The sequence below is a fragment of the Candoia aspera genome, chromosome 13 (assembly GCF_035149785.1).
Source record: "Candoia aspera isolate rCanAsp1 chromosome 13, rCanAsp1.hap2, whole genome shotgun sequence".
In the NCBI taxonomy this organism is placed as follows: Eukaryota; Metazoa; Chordata; class Lepidosauria; order Squamata; family Boidae; genus Candoia; species Candoia aspera.
In genome coordinates, this window is record NC_086165.1 from 6226129 (window position 1) to 6249558 (window position 23430).

Genomic DNA, 23430 nt, shown 5'->3' on the forward strand with positions numbered 1-23430 from the left:
AATCTGGAATAAGCTGGACATGAAAAATGGTTTGGAATCATAGAAGGTAAGAGTCAGAAGAGACTTTAGAAATCTTCTCATCCAACTCTCTGCCCAGTGCAAGAATTTGCTCCTACAGCATCCCCAACAGGTGGCCTATCAACCTCTGCTTGGATGACTCCAGTGAAAGGGAATCTACCACCTGCTGAAGCAATCAATTCCATTGTTGAATAGCTCTTCCCATTAGGAAATTCTTCCTGATGTCCAACCCAAATCTGCTTTCTGTTAATGTAAACCTATTGCTTCTGGTCCTATCTTCTGGAGCAGCTCTGAACAATTCTGCCCCATCTTCTCCATGACAGATACTTGAAGACAGCTTTCCAACCTCCTTGCATTTTTCTCTTTTCCAGACTAAACTTAGCCAGTACTTCCAACATCTTCTCTTAAGCTTTCTCCTTTCAAGCCCCTTATCATCTTGGTTGTCCTCTCCTGAACATGTTCCTCATTGTCAATGTCCTTCCTACAATATTGTGCCCAGAACTGGATGCAATACTTCTAATTTGATCTGGCCAGTGCAGAATAGAGAGGTCTGATTACTTCCGTGGAAGAACTTTGCCTGTTCCAGAGGCATGAAAACCTCAACTACGCAGAGCAAATCATAGGCAAGAAAAAATTGTGATATTGGCTGCCTGCGTACAACCACACTTAATCTACTTACTGAATCAGCTCATTTCTGGCTTTGCTCAATACAGTGACCACAAACAAACCAAGTAGAACGGGCTCACACAACTATTAGACCACCCAGCAAACAAAACCCAAGATTATCACTAACCATGCTTAGCATGTTGTTAAGCTCCAATAGAAGAGAACCAAGAAGCTAAATCCAAAAACACTAGACAATTCCTGGAAGCTTGGCCTTCAGACAAATCAGCCATCAGTAAACACATAGAGATAAACCACATTTACACACCATTCAAAAGAGACAATAAAAAAGCTAAGAAGGAAACAGACCAGAGCACATCCTCTTCAGCAGGCAATACCCAGTTAAGCAGGGATTAGCACCAGACAATGAAGCAGAAAACAACACCCTGATCAAGGAACCGCCAAGGAGAAAACCAGACCCCCACCAACACGGGCAGGGCAAGCGACTGTATACAAACAGGGAGCAAACCCCACACTCCCTCACACTGATGATGTTACCTAGTCAGGTAATAAAACATCTGCAAGCAAATAACCAAGCTCAGAGAGCACTGAGGACTCCACATATTGTTAAGCTGTCAGGTTTCAGTTGACCTGGTCAAGTGTTCTGTGTAAATACAGTCAAGAGTTGGAGGCATTGTCCTTCCTATGTCCATAGCCTTCTGCAAAGGTAGCCTGAACTCTTTACCACAACACAGTTTTTAATATACTTAATGGGAAAATCTTGCCTTCCAAATAGGCTTCCTGCCTTTGCAGATATTTTCAGTTTACTGGTAGGATTTAGGTCAAGACCTTTCTCTGTTATTCAGGCCTCTTTGCAGAATTATTTCATGCCTTTGAGTTGATCTATACTTTAACAGACTGACATTTGGCTAATTTTTATCTGCCATCTGCTGTTTTAGTGCTGCAGAAACAACAAGATCACTGCAGCACTAAAAAAGAGATTTATTCTAGCAGAAGATTTTGTGTCTGCTCCATTCCATGCAGGAAGTATCATCCTGAGATGACATGGGAGTGCAAATGCACTCATTCTGAGATCACTTCTGTTGTTGTTTTCATCCAGGTTTATTTAGATATTCCTTCTAACTTAGTCTGACAGTCATCGGTTTTATGGAATGAATTCTCACTGTGATTGTTTTTAAGATCCATTAAAATAATCAGTCATTCTTGACATTCTTTAATATGCAGAGCTGCATAGTGTGTGTGTGTGTGTGTGTGTGTGTGTTGGGGGGGTAACATGCATTCCTGCGAGAACCCCTTCTAAACATACTTTTCTTAAGGTACATTTTTCTTTAAATAAACCCCTCTAATGTACAGTACGCTGTATTAAAATGCAAGGCCCTCCAGAGAGACCAATTTCTTAATGCCACATTCAGAAATATGATGCTTTTTATGGGCGTCTTCCTCCAATCACTTATTTTTGTGTAGATTTTTATATGGAAGGGCACAAGCTGACTCAGTTCAGTCCATGGAGAGGGGTCTGTTTTGACAGACCTTGCAGATCCAGGCACAAATTACATTTTTCTTTTACCTTCCTACTCTCTGTGGGTGTGGGGTGGAGTGGGGGGAACCCTTGACTTGCTGTTCTGATCCACAAGAATTCAATCTGCAGAGGAGCGTTATGTTTCAGCACCACGGACAGCTCTCCGGCCTTTTGTGACCCGGCGGGCTGTTCGCTGCCTAGCCAATCAAAACTCCAAACTGAATCAATTTTCTGAATGCAGTAGAGAAATGAAGGCAGCTAACTATTTAAAAATGGCCATGGAAATTAAAACATACAGTAAATTAAGATGCGGATTAAAATTAATTAACCATTTAAAGCCTGGCCAAAGAGTTACATCTTTAGAATGTCTAAAAGCGAAGAATCACAACTGCTCCATAGGCTGGAGCAACACCACAGAAGGCCCTTTACTGTCTGCCAAAAGGACAGGACCCTGATGACAGGGACATCTTTAAATGGGCCTCTCCTGTAGACCTTAGCAACTAGACAAATTCATCATGGGGGAGGAGGTTCAAAAGGCTGGTTGGTAATGCGTGGGCAACGGTCCTGCGTTGTCTCACCGGATCTGTTTCTCATGTAATTGTAGCTTCTCCATGAGCATCTGATGCTGGAAAGGCTTGTTACAGCTAATGCCACTTGCTCACCATACAGCACTGCAATGCCAGCACTTAGGGATGATGAACAACTGCCCAGAGGCCTCCGACGGGAGGAGATGGGCGGAGATAAATTAGATAAATAAATAAAAATAAACATGTGTAGTATGAAAACCATACACATACGAACATGAGAATGGCAACCAAATGAATTTCTGACATCTCATATCTTCCATTTCACTGCTACACTAGTTTTTTTTTCCACTGAACAAACAGACATCCATCCATCCATACCTTCACATGCCTGCCTACATTCCACTGCCACCCCAATTTTAATTACTCCATTGGTCCATCAGTAAACAGCACCACTGAGCATCATTGCTCCTTCTTGAGCTGTATTTTGGATAAATGGTCCCTTGTATGTTTTTCTTGGAACTTTGAAAGTTTTACAGATTTCTACCCCATTCTGGATCCTTCCCTTTTGAAGGAAGAGCTTTTGATGATCCTTTTGGCTGTATTATAATGGCACTTAAAGACTGACCCTCAATGAGAGAAATGGTAGTGATAATTTAGACAGAGGGAAGTACCCTCTAGGGCCCACTTGTTATTTTTGAATTCCAAGCATTTGCATGTAGCTCAGTGTAGAGTTCTCCTTGGCATATGCATTTTTGCATACTTTTGCAAAGGGTGAATCACAAAATTGCACTGCGAAGTTTGGAATAGGGAGGATTTAAGCTTTAACTGCAGTCTGGCTTGGAAAAAGTTTAGAGAATGTTTGTGGGGCAGATTTACCTTAATATATGGACCTTTTTTCTTCTTCTTACCAATAACAATGATAATTAGAGCACCACTCATTGCAAAATCTTTCAGCCTCCATCTTATAGGAGATCTGCATTCCTTCTCTTCATGTGAGGCCTATAGCATGTCTTGATTCATGTATATATCATTGAAATCCCCTCTGACTGTCTGTTCAGTTAATGACATAACTACACTCTCCATGTAAGAGCAGAAAGTGATAGGCTGTGATTCTTGTGTTCATTTCTTTTTTTCATTTTCTAGCAACTCAAAACATCTTTTTGGGAAAAGAAAAAAAGAAATCAGTTATTGGAAGCTGGGCACCCTATGCTGACAGCTATTAATGTCTGGATTGGTTTCCCCCCCTTTCCTTTAAAAAAAAAGATTCTCTTGATGAAGAGGCTTTGTCTCTTAAAGCATCACGTCCTAATAAGGCCATGCCTAAAATACGTCATCTTTTTTTCTTTCACTGAAACTTTTGCCATTTGCTTTCCTTTGTGTCTGCATGGTGCTACCCTTCAGTTTCATTCTGTTAAGAAGAGCGCAATGCTATGATGTTGAGGTTGCAGGCATATTTTCTGGTCTCCCCTTGAAAGCATACAAGATTCTCTAAAACGGAATTCTTCACAGTCAAAATGAATTTGGTCGGGGCAGGCTCAAAGCAATTGTTGAAAGCTTAACTCATCTCTAAAAAGCAATCAGCTCTGCATGACATCTCATCTCCATCGTCATATACTGTTGATCAGGAGAAATGTGGTTAGAAAGCCCCCATCACCACCCCACAAGGCCGGTGGACTTTTAGCTGCTTTAAGTTATCCTTCATAAGGGGACGGTCACGGTGACCAAGGAATGGAGGTGGTAGGAAAAGGAAACATGATGGAATAAATACTATGGGTCAAGGCCAAGGGAGTCCATGATTTTTGTGATGTGCTGTAGCTGTCAACAGATGTGATAGGACCACAGTACCATGTTGTCTGGTAAAACTGGGGTTGTAATCCCAACACGTTAGACGGAATTCAACTATAGGAAGAGAAGGATGCTTTTTCTTCAGGCCTGAATAGTGCTTGCATTGCAGACTTCATTGAATTTTAAGCCTGAAGATGGGACTTCTTTAATTAAATGAGCTTTCTCCAACCTGATGCCCCCCCCCCCGAATGTATTGAACTACAGGTCCAATGATCCCTGGCCAAAAGGGCTATTAGCCTGTTGGCTGGCAGCAAGAAGAGTTTTGATCCAACACTTTTGGCAGTTGTTTGGGATTGGGTGAAACCTAAATTGAATACATGAAATTAAATTAATACCAAGGTCCCAGCCTTCTAGGAGGTTGCTGTGGAGCCTGTCTGGAGTTGCCCTGTCTGGAAGCTGTGGTGAAATGGACTTACAGGAGGTGGAAACTTTGTTCATGGAGATGTCCAAAGCTGCTCTATGGGTCTTAACAACCTACTCTTTCTCTCTGCCCATTAGGTGGTCAGCCAGATTGACAAATTGACCTCAGACTTTGAGTTTGAGCTGGAACCTGATGACTGGACCACCACCACAGTGAGCAGCACCTCCAGCAGTGAGAAAGGTGGAGGCATATTTGACCTTGGGCACCTGGATTTCATGACCTCGGATATCCTCTCTGACAGCTGGGAATTCTGCTCCTTCCTTGAAGCCTCCACCCCTTCAGATTCTGGTGATGGCTCGGAGCAGCAGCAGCAGCAGCAGCAGCAGCCAGGGCACCAACCCGATTACCAGCTCATGAATGGTGGGTTGCTGATCCCCAATGGACCCCGGATTGAAACCCCAGACTCTTCCAGTGAGGAAGCTTTCAGCTCCATACCAAGCCACAAACCTCAACATCAGAGGACGCCGGGCACCAGGGAGCGGGTGCGATTCAGTGACAAAGTCCTCTACCATGCTTTGTGCTGTGATGACGATGAGGAAGCGGACAGTGGGCCCCTTCTGGAGGACCCTCCGGAAGAGCCCAGTGAGTCAACTCAGAAGGGGGCATTAGTTGCCAAGACAGCAATGCGACGGTCCCCTCATCTGGGTAGTGCTCAGCAGCGAAAGCTGACACGGAACAGTAGCACCCAGACTGTGTCAGACAAAAGTACTCAGACAATTCTCCCCTACATTTCGAGCAAGCAGAAAATCAACAACAAGAACTGAGGACCAGCAGGGTGAAGGGTGGGCTGGGCCAAGGAGAAAGCTGCAGCTAGGTAGATCCATAAACAGATAGATAGATAGATAAATTTCTCTATATATTTAAGTCAATAAATAATAATGATACGATAGAAATGGTAACGGGATTTCATCTAACTAACTAACCATAATGTCAAGACTCAGGGAATTTGAACTGTTTTATTTGCTGAATGTTATTTTTCTCCCAGTTCATGCGCTGCCTATACATACCATAGAAGGAAACACACCCTACCCCACCCCACATCACAAAGCAGCAGCATATATTTAAGGTGACAAAAAATATGCTCCACAAACTTCCCCAAGTTTTTCAGAATAGCATGTTTGACAAACCAGCTTATTCCTCCCCTCCATCCGCCTTGGTTAATGGCCATGTGAATCTGACTAACTTACCGAAATTTATTTGCTATGGTTGTTACAATGTGAAGCCAATTAAAGTTGGCTTTTACTCCGCCTTCCTTTTTGCTGCTTTGACGTGTCTTATATCCTCCAGTATTTTTGGGAGATTAAGACTCAGGCTGACTAGAAACTAGTCTGTCCCTCATGAAAAGCTGGGAAAAGTCCATCCAGAGATTCAGAGGGGATGGCATATGATTTGGTTAACTCTACCCCCTACAGTGGGATAATCTTAACTTTCCTTCTTGCCCTCTCTGCTTTCAAGAGTGTAAACTGGGGACAGAAATAATATTTAGTCCTCCAGATGATGTTGACTTTCAATTGCCATTACACAACAACATTAGAAGGCCATAGATTACCCACTGTTCGTTTATTTATTTAATGCGTATGACCACCCACTTGACATGTGTCTGTCTCTGGAGGCTAACAATCTATTAAAAATAGCCAACGCTAAACAAAGAAATTTAAAAAACAGCACAACACACCAAGGGTGACTCAAAATGAGCCAACAAACAAAACCACAACACCAAGATGGGCTCACTCAATTGTCTGGTCCAATTCCTGGGGGAAGAACCAGGTCTTCAGGGTCTTGCAAAAGGTCAACTGCAGAGGTCAGGGCCATCCAATTCTCTGGGCGTATGCTGTTGCATAGGAGAAACAGCATGACAGAGAAGATACACCTCCTGGGTTCCATTAGATGACATTGTTTAATAGAGGGGACCTGGAACAGATTTCATGGGACAAGCAGAAATGACTGGAGATAGGTGCTCCTGCAAATAGCCTGACCCTGTGCCATGAAGGGCTTTACAGGTAATAGAATTGCACTTGGTAGACCGTTGGAAGTCAATGCAGCTTGCAAAATAGAGGTATTATATTGACATGCTGAGGCAGGCCCATAACTACTTGTGCTGCTGCATTCTGGACCAGCTGTAGCTTCCAGGTGATCTTCAAAGGCTGCTCCCTGCAGCATGCATTGCAATAATCCAAATAGGAAGTGACCAAAGCATGTGTGCCAGTGAGAAGTCTTGGCCTGGGCACAGCTGGCACACGCACAATAATGGATCTGTGAAAGGACCTCCTAGCCACAGTTGCCACCTGCTCCTTGAGCAGAAACTGAGAGTCTAGGAGGACCCCCACCTTAAATGCTGAGGATTCTTCTTCTTTCTCCTCCTCCTCCTCCTCCTAACTTTCTTCCAAGGAGCTTCATGGTATTCTCTCTTCTCTCTTCATTGCCTACTTTATCCCTACACAATAATATCAGATGAATTAAATGGAGAGAAGGACACTGGACAAGCATTCATGGTGGCCTTCACAACTGGATGGAATTTAAACTGGGCTTCTCTAGTTCTCCTTAAAAACAATGGAGCTACTCTAGCTCTATCTTTCCGTCCCTTAGGACCTGTCACCTGGACTATGAACCTGAAAACACATTTGTCCTGTCCAAGTCCCTTTCTCTACCTTGGGCAACCTAATTTAGGCTGCCCACCCACTCTTACCACATTTCCACCTTGGTTTGGGCCTAATTGTGGAACACTTGGTAAGATTCATCCTTGGGTAAAGGCTGTCCCTCTCCGTATCCTGACCTGTTTAAACATTGCTGGGGTTGAGGAACGCTCTACATTTTGCATTTTGAGAATTCCAAAGACGTGTCCAGGGTTCCAGTGCATTAGGGGGTTATGCAAACCAGCCTTTGGAGTGCAAGACTGATGTGCAACACATCATCTCAGTGCTATAAAACTAAAACGATTGGAAGGAAAACTTTAGGTCTGCTGAAGCATTCCTGAAATGCTGATTTAACAGGCAAGCTGGGAGCTAACCCATCCTCCAACATCATGCATATCATAATGCACATCACAGGTGCTGCTAGAGATATTCAGCATAAACATGAAGGCCTTCATGTGACATGTGGATATATCAACACCGGGGTCAAAACTAGTTGTCTCCAGCTCATAAATTGTGTTTAGCAATTTCCAGAATGTTGGAGTAGGGCCCATAACTTCTGGGCACCTTTTCATTCTAGACTCACCTGCTTTAGAGCTTTATTTCCCAAGGAAAACAAAAACTAACCTCAATTATTCAATCAAGGGCCAATTTACTTGCCTGGAAGAAAGCTATTGATCTTATATTTTTAATCTGCAGGCTGGTTTCCAAAATGGCTTAAGTGTGTTGGGCTATCCTCAGATGCCACAGACAGCACACTGGAAATACTAAGAGAGAAAATAGGATCTCATCACAGACAAATTCTGTTTTTTAATATTAATACAAATAATGGTAGTAATAATAATAATACAATGTTTCTTAGCAGACTTTGGTATAAAGGGATTGATTTGATCTGGGACTATAAGGAGTGATTTTGAGCTGGCCAAATGTATTTGAAATGACTGTAAGCATGATTGTAACCTTAATCAATTTGGAAAATTGAAATTGCCATATATACTTGCATAATAAGCTCCTCAATTTTTTAACCAAAATGCCACAAAAAATGCGCCACCTGCAGATAAGCCAACCCTTGAAATTTTCATATGTTTTAATTTTCACAATTGGTTTATCTGTGGGTAATCCATGGATTATCCATTTTTCATGGTATTTTGGTTAAAATTTTGAGGGACAGTTTATCCACAGATGGGCTTATAGGTGAGTATATATGGGATATATAGGTGTTTTTAAAAAGTGTTACTGTATATACTCATGGATAAGCCCATCCGTGGATAAACCAAAGCCAATTTCTGGGGTATTCTGGCACCTAAAATTCTTAACTTATCCTCAGTTATATACTGAATTTAATTCAGACTTTGGAATCCACTCAGAAAATCAATCTGTTCCAGTTCCAGCATTCAAGCTGATGAAATGAATTAGGAGTTTTGAATCGGTTCAGCAAAAGTGCTTTTATATGTATGTTTTAATTGATTCCAGAGTGTCCAATTCTGTTTGAGCCTTCAGATCCATTTGGAACTTCCATTCACAAATTTGAGCTGCCTTTGAATCAAATTTCTGATTATGTCTTCACTTGGCCCTAATACACAGGTGGGGTTTTTTTCCATTCATTCATGTCCAATTCTGGGAGACTGCCTGGACAAGTCCCTGCAGTTTTCTTGGCAAGGTTTTTCAGAAGTGGTTTGCCATTGCCTGCTTCCTAGGGCTGAGAGGGAGTGACTGGCCCAAGTCACCCAGCTGGCTTCATGCCTAAGGCGGGACTAGAACTCCCTGTCTCCCGGTTTCTAGCCCAGTGCCTTCATCACTACACAAACTGACTCTCAATACACAGATACCTGGAATAAGATGAGCCTTGGAAAGCAGAGGGATGAGAGATGGCTTTGGCCTTTGAGAGCTAGAATGCATGTTGCTTCTGAAAGCATAACAGTGGGAGGACTAAGACAAAAAGAAAAATCGATATAGCAATGCAATCCAAATTCGTTAGATTTATGTCCTGCCTTTCCTCCGGAAGCTCAAGGCAGCATGCTTACTACCCATTCCTCTAATCTTTTTCCCCACAACAACCAGACTGTGTGGTAGGTTAGGCTTGGGTGGGGAGAGAGAGAGAGAGGAACTGTCAGCCTTACCAGCTAGACCAGACAGGAAACATGGCCAGATGAGCTAATTCTACTTTATTGTAGGGCTACATTGACAGAATCTTGCAAGTCTGAAAGTACAATCCTCCTGCTGTCTCCTTTACAGCCTGAGAAATTAGGGAAGGTCCCTCCTGAGCCTCTTGCCCCTCCCATTATCCAGCTGTGGGCTAAGCTTTCTCTTATCTGACCATTCCCTAGGCAGCATCTCTTGGCCCAGTCTCCCAAGGTCCTTCCCACATACCTTTACAGAAACTGTCTCTAGGTCAGCTTCCATGTCTGAGAGCAGACAGAATCTAGGTCTCCTCAGCCATAATTCAACGCCTCCATCATTCCATTACACTGAGTCACTAGTATTTCATTAGTCATATATTTAATACTATCTCCCTTCTGCTACATTAAAAATTACAGTTTTGATGCAATCTGAGAAGATCTTTGAGGATGTGTCTGGTCTGTGAAGCTCATCTATGACTCTCCCACTTATCTGTTTATTCTGGAAGAGACATAAGGCTGGTCGTCTTCATCAGTAAATTATCATCATGATCATCCCCATCATCATATATGCTGCCCAACTAGCAGCTCTGGATGGTTACAAATAAAACAAGAAAAAAAATCAACAATAGACAAAAGTGAAGAATAAAGATGATGAGGATGACAAAAAAAAATATGGAGGAACTTTTACATAAACGAGAGTGGGTGGACTGTTCCAAAGTTCCTTACTGCAAGCATCCCTGCTGAGGTGTCTGCAGGGTATGGTCCAGGAAGTGAAGATGGCACCACGATGATGTGATTGAAACTCTGCCTGTTTTTATGTGTGTTGTATGAGCAACACATAAAAAAACAGGTGGATTTGGATCACACCATCATGCCCACCATTTTGACTTTTTGGACCATGCCTGGTGGACACCCTGCTTCCCTGTTTTCAAAACCATGGCAGATCTTCTGAAAAACTGCCTGCAATGGCAAAGTCCTACTCAATGACATACCTGAGCATTTGATAGAGATTAAAAAGCAGCTGGTAAGTCTCCCCACCCCTCTGCAGCCCCAGAATTCACAATCAAAAATGATTTTGACTATAAAACTCTTGTCAGGGATTCTTTTTTTTAAGAGAAAAAAAGGAACATCTGGTGTGTATTCCTGTTTTAAAAGTAAACAGGTAGAAATCTTAAAGCAGAATGTGATCCTGTAGAAATAAAGTTCCAAATTAAGAAAGCATTCTTGTTTTACAGTCTGCTGTGCCAAACTGTTCCCTCCCTCTGAATTCATACTATTCATGAAGTGGGTGGGGGTGATTCAAAGTGGGGAGAAGAAAAAGAAAGTCACAAATTGGGTCAGTGAGTGACAGCCTTTCCTCTTTTGAACTTTTTTTTTAAAAATCTAGGACGATAAACTGTCACCACCAAGACCTACGTGTACTTATTTACTCGTCCGCACTTCAAAGAGCTTTTCTGAACTGTGTTTATTTAAGACTGGAACCTCGAAGTCAGAGATATGCCTGCTGGCATCTGTTTAGCATTACTTATTTTCTTATGTATGGCTTATTATTTATTTCTTTTCCTTCTATTCATCTGCAGCAGCCTAAAGACTCTTGTCTTTCTTCTTCCCGCTTTCTAACCAGGATCGCTTGACCAGACAACAATGACATGGTCAGGTCATCCCTTGGGGCTTCAGCCATGCTGCTGAGACTGCCATCTTGACCGATTTGCCCTCTGCTCCCTCTTCAATACTCTTGCTCTTAGTAGACATTAAGGAGGGTTTTTAAAAAATTCATAATTATTTCTTCCAACAACATTGGCGATTGGTCATTTTCTCAAAGCTCCTAACATACAGGATTTCTCCAGCGGCTACTTCTTTAATTGAGTTGACACTGATATAAGGATAATATTGTAGAATTTGGTAAATTAGGTGCGGTTCTTGTTGCAGATCATCTCTTAGTTATTATCTCAACACTGAATCTTGCCTTTCATTGTTGATGTCTTAAGGCAGACTATCCCAAATTTCCCTAGTCCTAGCTCTAATCCGTATTTGTGATGAAATCAATGTCAACCATGCTCTTTCATAGATTTTTAATTATTTACCTCTAATAAGAATCTAACTTCCTACTATACACATCCATAAGTTCTTAACTTTGTTAACCATATAGCAATGCTGTGTTTTAAGGTAGAAGGAAGTGCCACGGATGCCTTTTCCCATTTGCATGTCAATACTCTTTATTGACAGGCAGGTGATCTCTTGCAAAATCTTATTTTCTCTTATCCAGCTTACCTAAATGGCCAGAAATCATTTATTTACTGACAATAAAGCAACCCCTCATCTTCACCAGACCCAAGAAGAGATTTGGAAGAAATGGATCCTTCTCTGCCTGCAGGTTGAGAAATCTGAAACAAATCTGATGTATAAAAGCCAAGTTGACAAGTAGAGGCTGATGGAGAAAAAATGGAGCTGCAGCTTTTTAAAAAATAAACAGACAAACAACTTATCAAACCCCAATCTCTAGCAGGCTGGGATGTCAAAAACAGAAATAAATTGGGAGAACTTTCTCTTCCCAGCACTCAGAAAATACGTTTTTGGAACAGTGCTTGTCTGGTTTGGGAAACAAAATGAACTAGATCATCCTTCCTTCTTGAACAGGCCAGCCTTGTTCACATGACATGCTAAACCATCCAGCAGTTGGCAGTGCAAAGTCCAAACTAGGTTTGTGGTTAAGGAAGACAACTTGGTATGATAGCCTATTCATGGCTTATCTGTCTGGCCATAGTTCTAAGGGTTATGTAAACCTGGACTGTAATGGAAAGTTTATGACTAAGCAGCCAAACAGTGTAGAACCATTCCACCAGTGCCATTCTTCACCACCACCCCCACAGGGCAGAAAGGGGTTCATATATATATACACACATACACACACACGTGTGTGTGTGTGTATTTTTTCTGTATAAGCTATCTATTAATGAGCTGAGAGCCAGTTTGGTGTAATGGTGAAGGCACCAGGCCAGAAACCGGGAGACCGTGAGTTCTAGTCCCACCTTAGGCATGAAGCCAGCTGGTGACCTTGGGCCAGTCCCTCTCTCTCAGCCCCAGGAAGGAGACAATGGTAAGCCACTTCTGAAGAACCTTGCCGAGAAAACTGCAGGGACTTGTCCGTGCAGTCTCCGGGAATCAGACACGATTGAATGGATTAAAAAAAATAATAATGAGCTATCTATTAATGAGATCTTAATGAGTGGTTCAAATCCAACTAGGCTACCATGTGCCTGTTTTTCTTCCCTTCCTTGGATGCTTTGAGAACTCTCTTTGAGGTTTACCCTACAGTGTTTCAAATCAGAATTCAAGGATCCTGGAATTGGTTGGAAGGTGATATACAACTTGGAGTTTGTGTGAAAGCCCAAAAGCAAAAGCAATTTACTACTGGGTGGAGAAGTAAGTACAGTAGCAGTGTAACAATTAAGTTCCCTTTGGCACAGAAGCATCTTTTCATTGATCACTTGCAGTCAAAAGATACAGTGCGGGTTGATCCATGATGCTATGCTGTGGCTTTTCTCAACCATGCTTTGAGAAATAAACTGCAACCTTTTGGACCTGCAGTACGTGCTTAGCCAGAAAACATGGGTTACACACTACAGTGGCTGCCTTCACCCATGGTGTACAAATACACCCATCTGTGAGAGAGGCAAGTTGTGATTTTTTTTTTTGCTTATTGGGATGAATCAAACCATTATCTGGTCTTGTAACTATTGTTCTGCCTTGAAGTAAACCTGATCTATAGGCCTAGCCCTGCAATTTGCATGGATTTTATCTTGAAAGGGCAAATAAAACATTTGCACAGGCTGAAAGAACGATAGAGAAAAGAAGCACTTGGGACACATCATCTCCTAGTTCAAATGTTACCCCACGCCAGGCTATTATAGGCCCTGGGAAGGACCTTCTTTGCAGCAAATAGCAGCTCCAGGGATGGAACAATGAATCTAATTGACATTGTTCAGATCAATACTTTTATCAGTTCATCTACTGCTCTCTCTTCCAAACTGATGTACAGTCCTAGATGGCTATCTCTAGGCTTTTTTTTCAAACCCTCATAAAATTGACTGGTATCCAACCAAAACCTATGTGTTTATTTCCACTGAGTTCTGAAGGACTTTTCCTAGCTATGTTCATTGAAGACTGCAGCCTTGAAGTCAGACATATGTCTCCTAACAACTGGTTAGCTCTTATTTTCTCTTTTATGGCCTATCATTCATAAATATGCAGACATACAGACATGCATGCCCATATTTATTTTATTATTCATTTATTATTTATCAAATTTATGTAAGGCTGCCTAAGTCCATAATGTGTAACACTAAAAACAGCAAGGAACAGTATGAAAATGAAAAGAATGATGAATGTCTGGGGAAGAATAAAACATCTAGACCAGTGTTTTTCAAGCTTGGCAACTTTAAGATGGGTGGACTTCAACTCCCAGAATTCCCCAGCCAGCATACCCAGGCCCCACAGGATGGTAATAGATAGGTAGGTAGACCACAATCATATTGGATAGGGATAGGCAAGATCATATCATCTGAATGTCTTCCGGTATAATCTTGAATCTTCAAATAGAATTTTAGATTTTGTTTTGCTGTAAAAACCACCCAGAGTCCCTCCTTGTGGGGGGAGATGGGCGGTGATAAAAATGTGATAAATAAATAAAATAAATAAATAATCTCCTATAAACCCTAGATGGCATGGATGATAAGGAATTATAGAAGTTGTAGTCCCCAAAATCTGGAGGGTAACCTTTTTCCAATGGTCTAGCCTTGTTTTACAAAGTGTTTTGTTTGTTTGTTTTGAAAAAAATACTTATTTATTTTATTTATTTTTCAAATTTCTATCACCGCCCATCTCCCCTAAAAGGGGACTCTGGGCAGTTTACAATAAAATCAGAATTAAAACATATACATTACAATATAATAAACAAATAAATAAATATAAAATAAATATAAAATCCAAGCGGTGAAGGTCTTATTAATTGGGGAGAGATCTATGGTACTAGCCACCCCCAAGAAGAACTGGTGCCCCCACCCCACCCCAAGCGAGGCGGCAGAACCAGGTTTTCAAGTTCTTCCAGAAGGCCAGGAGCGAAAGGGCCTGTCTCACCTCCAGGGGCAGAACGTTCCAGAGGGCATTGCCACTGCAGAGAAGGCCCGCCTCCTGGATTTATGGAAAGCATGAAATAAAGCAGAGTATGTATAAATATATAATAGATAGATAGATATAGGTAAAGGTAAAGGTTTCCCTTGACATTAACTCCAGTCGTGCCCAACTCTAGGCGGCGGTGCTCATCTCCGTTTCAAAGCCGAAGAGCTGGCGTTTGTCCGAAGACACTTCCTCCGTGGTCATGTGGCCGGCATGACTAAACAGAACGCCGTTACCTGCCCGCCGAAGCGGTACCTATTAATCTACTCACATTTGCATGCTTTCGAACTGCTAGGTTGGCAGGAGCTGGGACTAGCAACAGGAGCTCACCCCATCACGTGGATTCGAACCGCCGACCTTCCGATCAGCAAGCTCAGCAGCTCAGTGGTTTAACCCGCAGCGCCATAGATATACCTAATAGAAAATATCTAGGGTTATAATAGCTACCTCACCAATCTTGGCTGATTTCAAAATGCTAAGCAGAACCAGACCTAGTTAGTACTTGGACTGAAGACTAGTGGGAAATCCCAGGACTCTAAGGTAGAATAGGAAGTTGAAAAAGGTCCAAGAAGAAGACAGTGGTAAATATCTCTGTTTTGTTGCCCAGAAAATGCAAGGCCAAGTCCATAAAGTCACTGGGAGTGGAGCTCAACTAAAAAGAGACTTGATATTTTGCACAAAAATAATGAAAGTGGTACATCACTGAATGCACCATTGAGTTGCCTAAAGCAGCTGGAAAGAGGTCACCTTGGAGAGGAGTTAGCTGCTAGAAGTCAACACTGATCTGATGGTACTTAATTAATCATCACCAATTAGTCAGTGAAGGTGGAACGTTATCTACAAGAATTAACAAGTTCTTCCATTGTTTTCCCTCTGGTATGTGGCATTCTCACAGGAGACTGGAATGCTAAGGTGGGCAGTCAAATGACACCTGGAATTACAGGTAAGCATGGCGTGGGAGAACAAAACGAAGCAGGACATAGGCTGATAGAATTTTGCCAAGACAACTCACTCTGCATAGCAAACACTCTCTTCCAACAACCTAAGAGATGGCTTTATACATGGACTTCACCAGATGGACAACACCGAAATCAGATTGACTACATCCTTTGCAGCCAAAGGTGGCAGACATCTATACAGTTGGTAAAAACAAGACCTGGAGCTGATGCTGACTGCAGTCAGGAAATCAGAAGACGCTTAATCCTTGAGAGAAGAGCAATGACAAATCTCGATAAAATAGTTAAGAGCAGAGACATCACACTGACAACAAAGGTCCGCATAGTTAAAGCAATGGTGTTCCCAGTAGTAATATATGGCTGCGAGAGCTGGACCATAAGGAAGGCTGAGAGAAGGAAGATCAATGCTTTTGAACTCTGGTCTTGGAGGAAAATTCTGAGAGTGCCTTGGACTGCAAGAAGATCAAACCAGTCCATCCTCCAGGAAATAAAGCCAGACTGCTCACTTGAGGGAATGATATTAAAGGCAAAACTGAAATACTTTGGCCACATAATGAGAAGACAGGACACCCTGGAGAAGATGCTGATGCTAGGGAGAGTGGAAGGCAAAAGGAAGAGGGGCTGACCAAGGGCAAGGTGGATGGATGACATTCTAGAGGTGACGGACTCGTCCCTGGGGGAGCTGGGGGTGTTGACGACCAACAGGAAGCTGTGGCGTGGGCTGGTCCATGAAGTCACGAAGAGTCGGAAGCGACTAAACAAATAAACAACAAATGTGGCATTCATCAGGCACCCAAAATTGTTTCATCCCTTTTGAAATAGAAAAGTAGTTGGAACTTACCCAGCAATCAAGGTCCCTCACATGCACATCTCTGAAATGTTTCCTCAGGCCTGTTTCCTCGCTTAACCTCTATGAGGAGGTATTCTATCCACAAGAGAATTTAGTGCCCTCCCACCCCAAGGTTTATTTACACTAACTTTATGGCAGTTTTCCTTGCTCTGATCGTAAAGGTTAATACTGCTCTTTCCACTTCAGTTGTTAGGATTTATGGAGAGCATGAAATAAAGCAGAGTATGTATAAATATATAAGATATAGATAGATACACCTAATAGAAACGTGGGGAAAAGGATGCCAAAGGAGTTATTATCCTTGGACATTTGCTTATCCCAGCCTGCTGGTGAGAGCCAGGCATAAATCAAGGTTTGGAGACCTCTCTTCCCAACCTTTATTTGTTCTCTGTTCCTTCTTCAACCCAAGGTGAATCAGAGAGAAGAGAAACATCATTTATTCATTTGGTCAAATATTTTTTACCTTGCTTCCCTACCAGAACATTTCCCAATGAAGTTTATAGTTTATTCAGTCCAAGAGACAGACGCTGTTCTTCATCTGCAGTCCATGGAACCTGATGGGAGAGCCTCTGGAGTGGACATAGACAGGGCGGCATAGCCTAAAAGATGCAACATCTAAAGAAGAAGGATGGAGGAATAAGGTAGGACGAGCACTCGCTTATATGGTCCTCCTCACCCAAACATCCCAGCTGTCCATCAAACAACTTGGAAAGTTGTTGGGGTGGAGCTGTCAGAGATCAGTCTACAGGCTTCACGGCTGAGATTTGAACCTAGTCTCCTTTGTCCTTCTTTGACCCTCTAATCATGACCATGGTTTGTCCACCTCCCTGGCAGAGGTGCAAGCTGGGCAGAGCTACAACGGAATGCAATACTTGCTACTTCTGCATTGTTCAAATGCCCCCAATTTAGCCATAATAGAAGCCACAGGCTGACCTTTTTTTTTAAAAAAAAAATCCCATTAAAAAGAGTTTCAGGAAGGATAATAAAGTATTTTATGTATGTATGTATGTATGTATTTATTTATTTATCATATTTTTATTACTGCCCATCTCCCCTACACGGGGGATCCTGGGCGGTTCACAATAAAAACAGTTTAAAATCCAATAAAATCACAAATAATACTAGTATGTCTTTATTAGCTTGTAGTCTAGGTAAAATCATTGATACCCAGAAGGGCTAAGCGCATCCTGAAGGGTCTCCAGGAGCTACTGAGAGGGCCTCGACTTTGAGCAGGACTTTCCTTTCTCCCAGCAGGGGACAAATTAAAACGTCCCTACGTCGCCCTTTCTCTGACTTAATCGCTGCCTGTTTAGCGCTGCAGACCTCTTGCCACTGTGCGGCACGCTCCCAGTGTTGCATTGAACACCAAACGAAGCCAAAGGAAACGTACATTATTTCACAGCTGAAATCTACATGGGCGTGCAAGCTTTCTGCAAACCTTTAAGCTCAGCACCATGGCGGATGTCTCCTCACTGGCTGGAGCTTCCTTATTCTCTGGTGGGGTGGGGAGGGAGGAAAAAAAGGCAACTTGCCAACCTCCTTTGATTACTTTTAAACTTTGGGGGGAGCCATCTTTCTATCAATTGTCTTTACACGTCTCTTTTAAGCGCCCCCATTTCCCTTAACACTTCAAAAATCACAATGTTGTAAAATAGAGGGAAAAGACACACCTTGTGTCTTGTGGTAGTGGAGAACTCTAATACAAAAGGTATCCAACAGAAAGTACAGGTAGCCCTCGCTTAACGACCACAATTGCAACCGGCATTTTGGTTGCTAAGCAAAGCAGTCATTAAGCGAATCCGACCTGATTTTACAACCTTTTTTGCGGCAGGCATTAAGTGAACCACATGGTCGTTAAGCAAATCACATGGTTCCCCATTGATTTTGCTTGCCAGAAGCTGGCCAGGAAGGTCGAAAATGGTGATCACGGGACCACGGGACATTGCGACAGTCATAAATGCAAACTGGTTGCCAAGTGCCCAAACTAGGATCAGATGACTCTGGGGATGCTGCAACGGTCTTAAGTGTGAGGACCGGTCATAAGTTGTTTTTTTCGGCACTGTCGTAAGTCTGAATCATCACTAAAAAAATAGTTGTTAAGCAAGGACTACCTGTACTAGTTTTTGGTGAAACCTGGCTTGGAAGATTTGACTTCAAGTTAGATTGTCAGATCAAATGAGATTGATTCCAGGGGTTTCTGTGGGGATGGTCAAAGAAGCAAAGCAGGGTGTCGATCCCATGCTTGTGGCCGCCATCTTGATTTCTTTTCCCCCTTTGTGGATCCCTTTGCTCAGCAGCCTCTCTGAGTGTTTCTGCTTCCCAATCTAAGAAAGGCTCTCAGGAGGCATTCCCTGCTGATGACCTTAGTGTTTGATAGACGCATACCTTGGTCATCACATCCCTAACATAGTGCAGGAAGGCCACCATCCTGCGAGACATTCTTTGAAATTCTCAAAATCTCTGAAATTTCAAAAGCTAATTCTCTTTTGTAAGACTCATATGGAGTTGATGGTATATAAATCAGGTGATATATAAACAAACTGGCCAAAAGGGGGTGGAGAAAAGTAATTAATGATGGCCCTCGCTTCATAGGAGACTTTGCCAAGCCCCAACCTTGCAGGAACTATCTACCTAATCATCAAAGCTCAGAGGACAGAGTGGCAACTCCCTCATTGAGACTGCAGTGGCATCACTTCTAGTGGATGAGGTGGCCATGTTTCACCTGACTGGGGCGCTCTGGATCACTTCTGAGCTTCCTCCATCTTTTCAGATAGCCAGAAGCAGCTTCTGCACCTATGCTAAATCTGAATCTGGGGAAAGTTTCAGGTATCCTTTTGGAGAAGTGCCCAAAGACATTGGAATGGCCTAAAGTGAAGCAATGCAAACTTAGCGTTTGGGAGCGAGGAGGGAGGCCGTGCTTTGCAAAACTGCTTCAAGGGGGTATTTTTCTCTGTGCCGTCGAAGCAAAGCCCTTCCTTCTTCAAGATTTTGCACAGATCTCATCATTTAAGCTCTTTTAGGGTTCCATTTCTGCACCCGTGTTTGGCAAGAAGCACCAGTGAGCTTCACAGGTGTGTCTCCCATCAGAAATAAAAGAAAAATTCTTTCTGGCCGAGTTGCAATTTCTTACTCTCCCAGCACGTCCAGTAGGATGTCAAGTAATTGGACGGTGAAGTCTTTGTTAAAGACCGTGTTTGCCAACCGAAGGAGCTGTATGCAAGTAGACCAGGTGAAGACATGGATTTGGATGCTACCCAAAACTTCTCTGTATTTTTAAAAGAGCTGATTTTCTGAAGGCATCAGGCCATCTCAGAAGGATGACATTGTTCATCCCCCGAAAGCCAACAAGGACCAAAAATAACCTCCACACAGCATAGAAAATGGTATGTTTGGCATTATGATTAAATACAGACTGACTCATCAAGAGTTTTTTAATCTGTCATATAATTATTTTCAAGCATATATATATAGCGTGTGTGTGTGTGTGTGTATACACATCACATACTACTCAGACACACACACGCACACCTCTCCCACTTCCTGATTTGTTGGTGCTGGATCGATGCCCGCAGCAAAATCTTTTTTTTTTTCGTGCTACTGATGCTTCCCACTTGTGAAAATTAATATTTAAACTGATTTAGGGCTTTATCCTCATTTAATCTATTTTCCTTGGCCTTCTAATTTCCTGCTTTCCTTTCAGCTTTGCATTCTATTTACATTATTATCTTTTTTTAAAAAACTTTCAGACGATTGCTGTTAATAAAAAGAACACTCTATTTTGGCAGTCCCAGGCCCGCACAAACAGATTCATTTCAAGTTTTCATTCTGGGGGAAGGAGGGGGGAATCAAAAAGGCGTGGAGGCTGAATTATTTTTTTCAGGGATAAAGCATACAAACAAACCCACTGAAGCTCTGCAGCACAGGATGCCCAGTTAGGTGATTCCAGAAGTGGATGGTGGGAACTGAAGTACAAGCAGGCTGGGGAACATTGGTCCAGAACAAGTAACACGTTTTGTTCCTTTTAGGGTCAACATTCCATCTGCTTGAAAGATGCCACCCAGAGTCAGCTGGAGTGGGGCAGCATCCAAATTAAATATAATCAATCAATCAATCAATTAATTAATTAATTAATTGCCAGGAGTGCCTGTGTTGTTTTTTGTTGTTAGTTGCCATTGAGTCATTTATGACTGATGGTGACCCTATGTACAACAGAACGAAATGCGCCATGTGCCTGGCTGTTCCAATGTTTGCATCCGTTGTTGCGGTGATTGTATCAATCCAGCGCATTGAAGGTCTTCCTCTTTTCCGCTGGCCCTCAACTTTACCAAACGTGATGTCCTTTTCAAGCGATCGGTCTTTCCTGACGATGTGCCCAGAGTATGAGCGTCTAAGCCTAGTTATCTTCGCCTCCAGGGAACATTCAGGTTGTATTTCTTCTAAACTGATTTGTTTGTTCTTCTGGCAGTCCATGGTACTTTCAATAATCTTCGCCAACACCGCAATTCGAATGCATCAATTCTTCTTCTATCTTCTCAAAAAAGTTAAGACAGCAGTGCAATGGTCTGACTGAATCTCCTCTTGTTTTTATCTCAAGTGCATATAAAAAACAGAGCTTCAATTGCGCCGTTGCAGTCACCATCCAGACTTTTTTGCCCATACCCTGCAGACACCCCTGCTGCTGAGAGATGGAAAGAGGGGTCACAGAAAACAAAAATACCCATTGCAGCCCACTCTGCTATAACCCAGCTATAAAATCAGCTCTGAAATCCTGCTAAGACAAATTTAAAGGAATTTAAAGGAATTCTCAAGCATCCTGAGAAAAAAAAGGTTGAGAAAAATCTCTTCTTCTTACAAGGGAAACTTCTGGGACTGCAAATGATTGATTACATACTATAATGTAACATTCTTTGGGTGCATTATAAACATTTCAAAAGTGGACCTTCCAGTCACTGGCTGCTACCACTCAGCAAGAAAAGTTAGGGGGGAGTTCAGAACAGCAGTGTCATGCCAGAGGTTCCATTAGGAAAAAAAATTAGATCTGAAAAGGTCTCTTGATATTTCAGAGTTTGGAGGAAAAAATCCACCCCTGTGCAAAAGAGTTGGACTGAAGCCAAGGAGATAGGGCTAGCCCTGCTATTATGCATCGTGAGACATTTTCAGTAGCAGATGATGGATGGCCAAGGAAATGGGAAAAGAACTGAAAGAATGAGCTGTATACTCCAGAAAGCCTATCTCTGCCCCCAACATAACCCTGCTGTGGTGGGGAACAATGGAAGACATTCACCTTTCCCAAGGGACATCCAATTAAGCTGTCAGCCCAGTTGGATTCTATACTTGAAATGGGAGCAGAGAGCATCATCTTGCCCTTGAACTTAGGGACAGCCCAACAAGGAGACCCACATTCAAATCCTCATCCTAGTTCAATGTTTCTCAACCTTGGCAACTTTATGATGTGTGGACTTCAACTCCCAGAACTCCCCTGCCAGCATGAGAGTTGAAGTCCGCACATCACAAAGTTGACAAGGTTGAGAAACTGTCCTAGATGAACACCAAATGATGCCTTGAATTCCCTGGAGAAAGTACAGGAGAAACACAAACAATGGAATGAACAAGCCAACCACACATGCCACAGAAGTATATTTCTTAATGGCCAACAATGCTGTCTCTCCAGTTTGGTCACCCGCCCAAGGAATATACTTCCCTCTGTGACTTTATCATCTGCATCTCTGCTGTTTTTCCCTTATATGCTCCTGTGTCAGTTGGATCCATACACTACCTCGTCCACTTGGCCAGAACACACAAATGGGTACCCTGCCTTCCATGCCTGATGCCTCTGAGAACCTGCTCTGCAAAATAAGCATCTTCATGTTCCTCTTGCATTTCCACCCTCCTCCATACCTCTCAGACGATTTTTTAAAATCCCAAACTTTATGTGGATCAATAGCTTGAAAAAGGAAGAAGAAAAAGACACACACACACACGAACACAGATCTTACTAAATCGCTGCTGGTAAAGCAGAAACACTAGTAACGGAGGAGAGTTCCTTGTCGCCAATTTTTCTGTTTCAATTACAAAGTTAAGGTGGGAGGAACAAGAAGATTCTGTAATTATTTCTAAGGGAGAGAGATCAAGATGGTTTTGGTCTACATAGTTTGGACTTGTGATTCTTGATACTAAGCAGAAAAGGAAAAACTATTTGGAGGCTTTGGAATGTCACAGGAGAAATTAATCTTCCAGCTCACAACCATCCATGGTACAAAAGGAGACAATGAAGAGTACTCCTACTCTGGAGAGTAGGAATCTTGAGGAACATCAAACATCCAGCAACTCTTCAATGAGATTAGGTAGATATACTGTATGGAAGCAGGAAAGAAGGACAGAGATCAGACTGCAGGCCATATCTCAGGGGCTTTCCTGGTCCTATGACCTCAGTAGACCTTCATTTGACATCAACCAGGAGGAGGGCCTCCTTTTTAGTTATCTCTTCTCTGGAATGACCTGCTCTTCAAATAAAACAAGAGTCGATTAACCATGCTACAATGTTTGGGTATGCTAAGAGCATTCTTGGCCTTTGAGAGCCCATTATGGTTCTGCCAGACTAAGTTTGAGAGTTGCTATAGCTAGGCTTTTATTATGTCTTCTTGGTTATTTTATGTGTTCTATCGTTGTACTGTATTGCATTCAAATGCATTTTTAATTGTACACGCTGGAGTTGCGCGGCTTGGCAACTGAATTTTAAATACAG

The 23430-nt window shown here is 42.4% G+C and overlaps 2 protein-coding genes across 2 annotated transcripts in view; one reads left to right on the forward strand and one right to left on the reverse strand.

The window, feature by feature from the left end:
* Positions 1-5762, forward strand: part of INSYN1 (inhibitory synaptic factor 1) — a 53318-nt gene extending 47556 nt beyond the window's left edge. The window contains exon 3 of the mRNA XM_063313962.1: positions 5032-5762. Within this exon, the coding sequence (XP_063170032.1) occupies positions 5032-5718 (687 nt within the window). The 3' untranslated portion in view covers positions 5719-5762. The remainder of the gene's footprint in view (positions 1-5031) is intronic.
* CD276 (CD276 molecule) overlaps positions 1-23430 on the reverse strand; it is a 169254-nt gene that overhangs the window by 103677 nt on the left and 42147 nt on the right. The window lies entirely within an intron of this gene.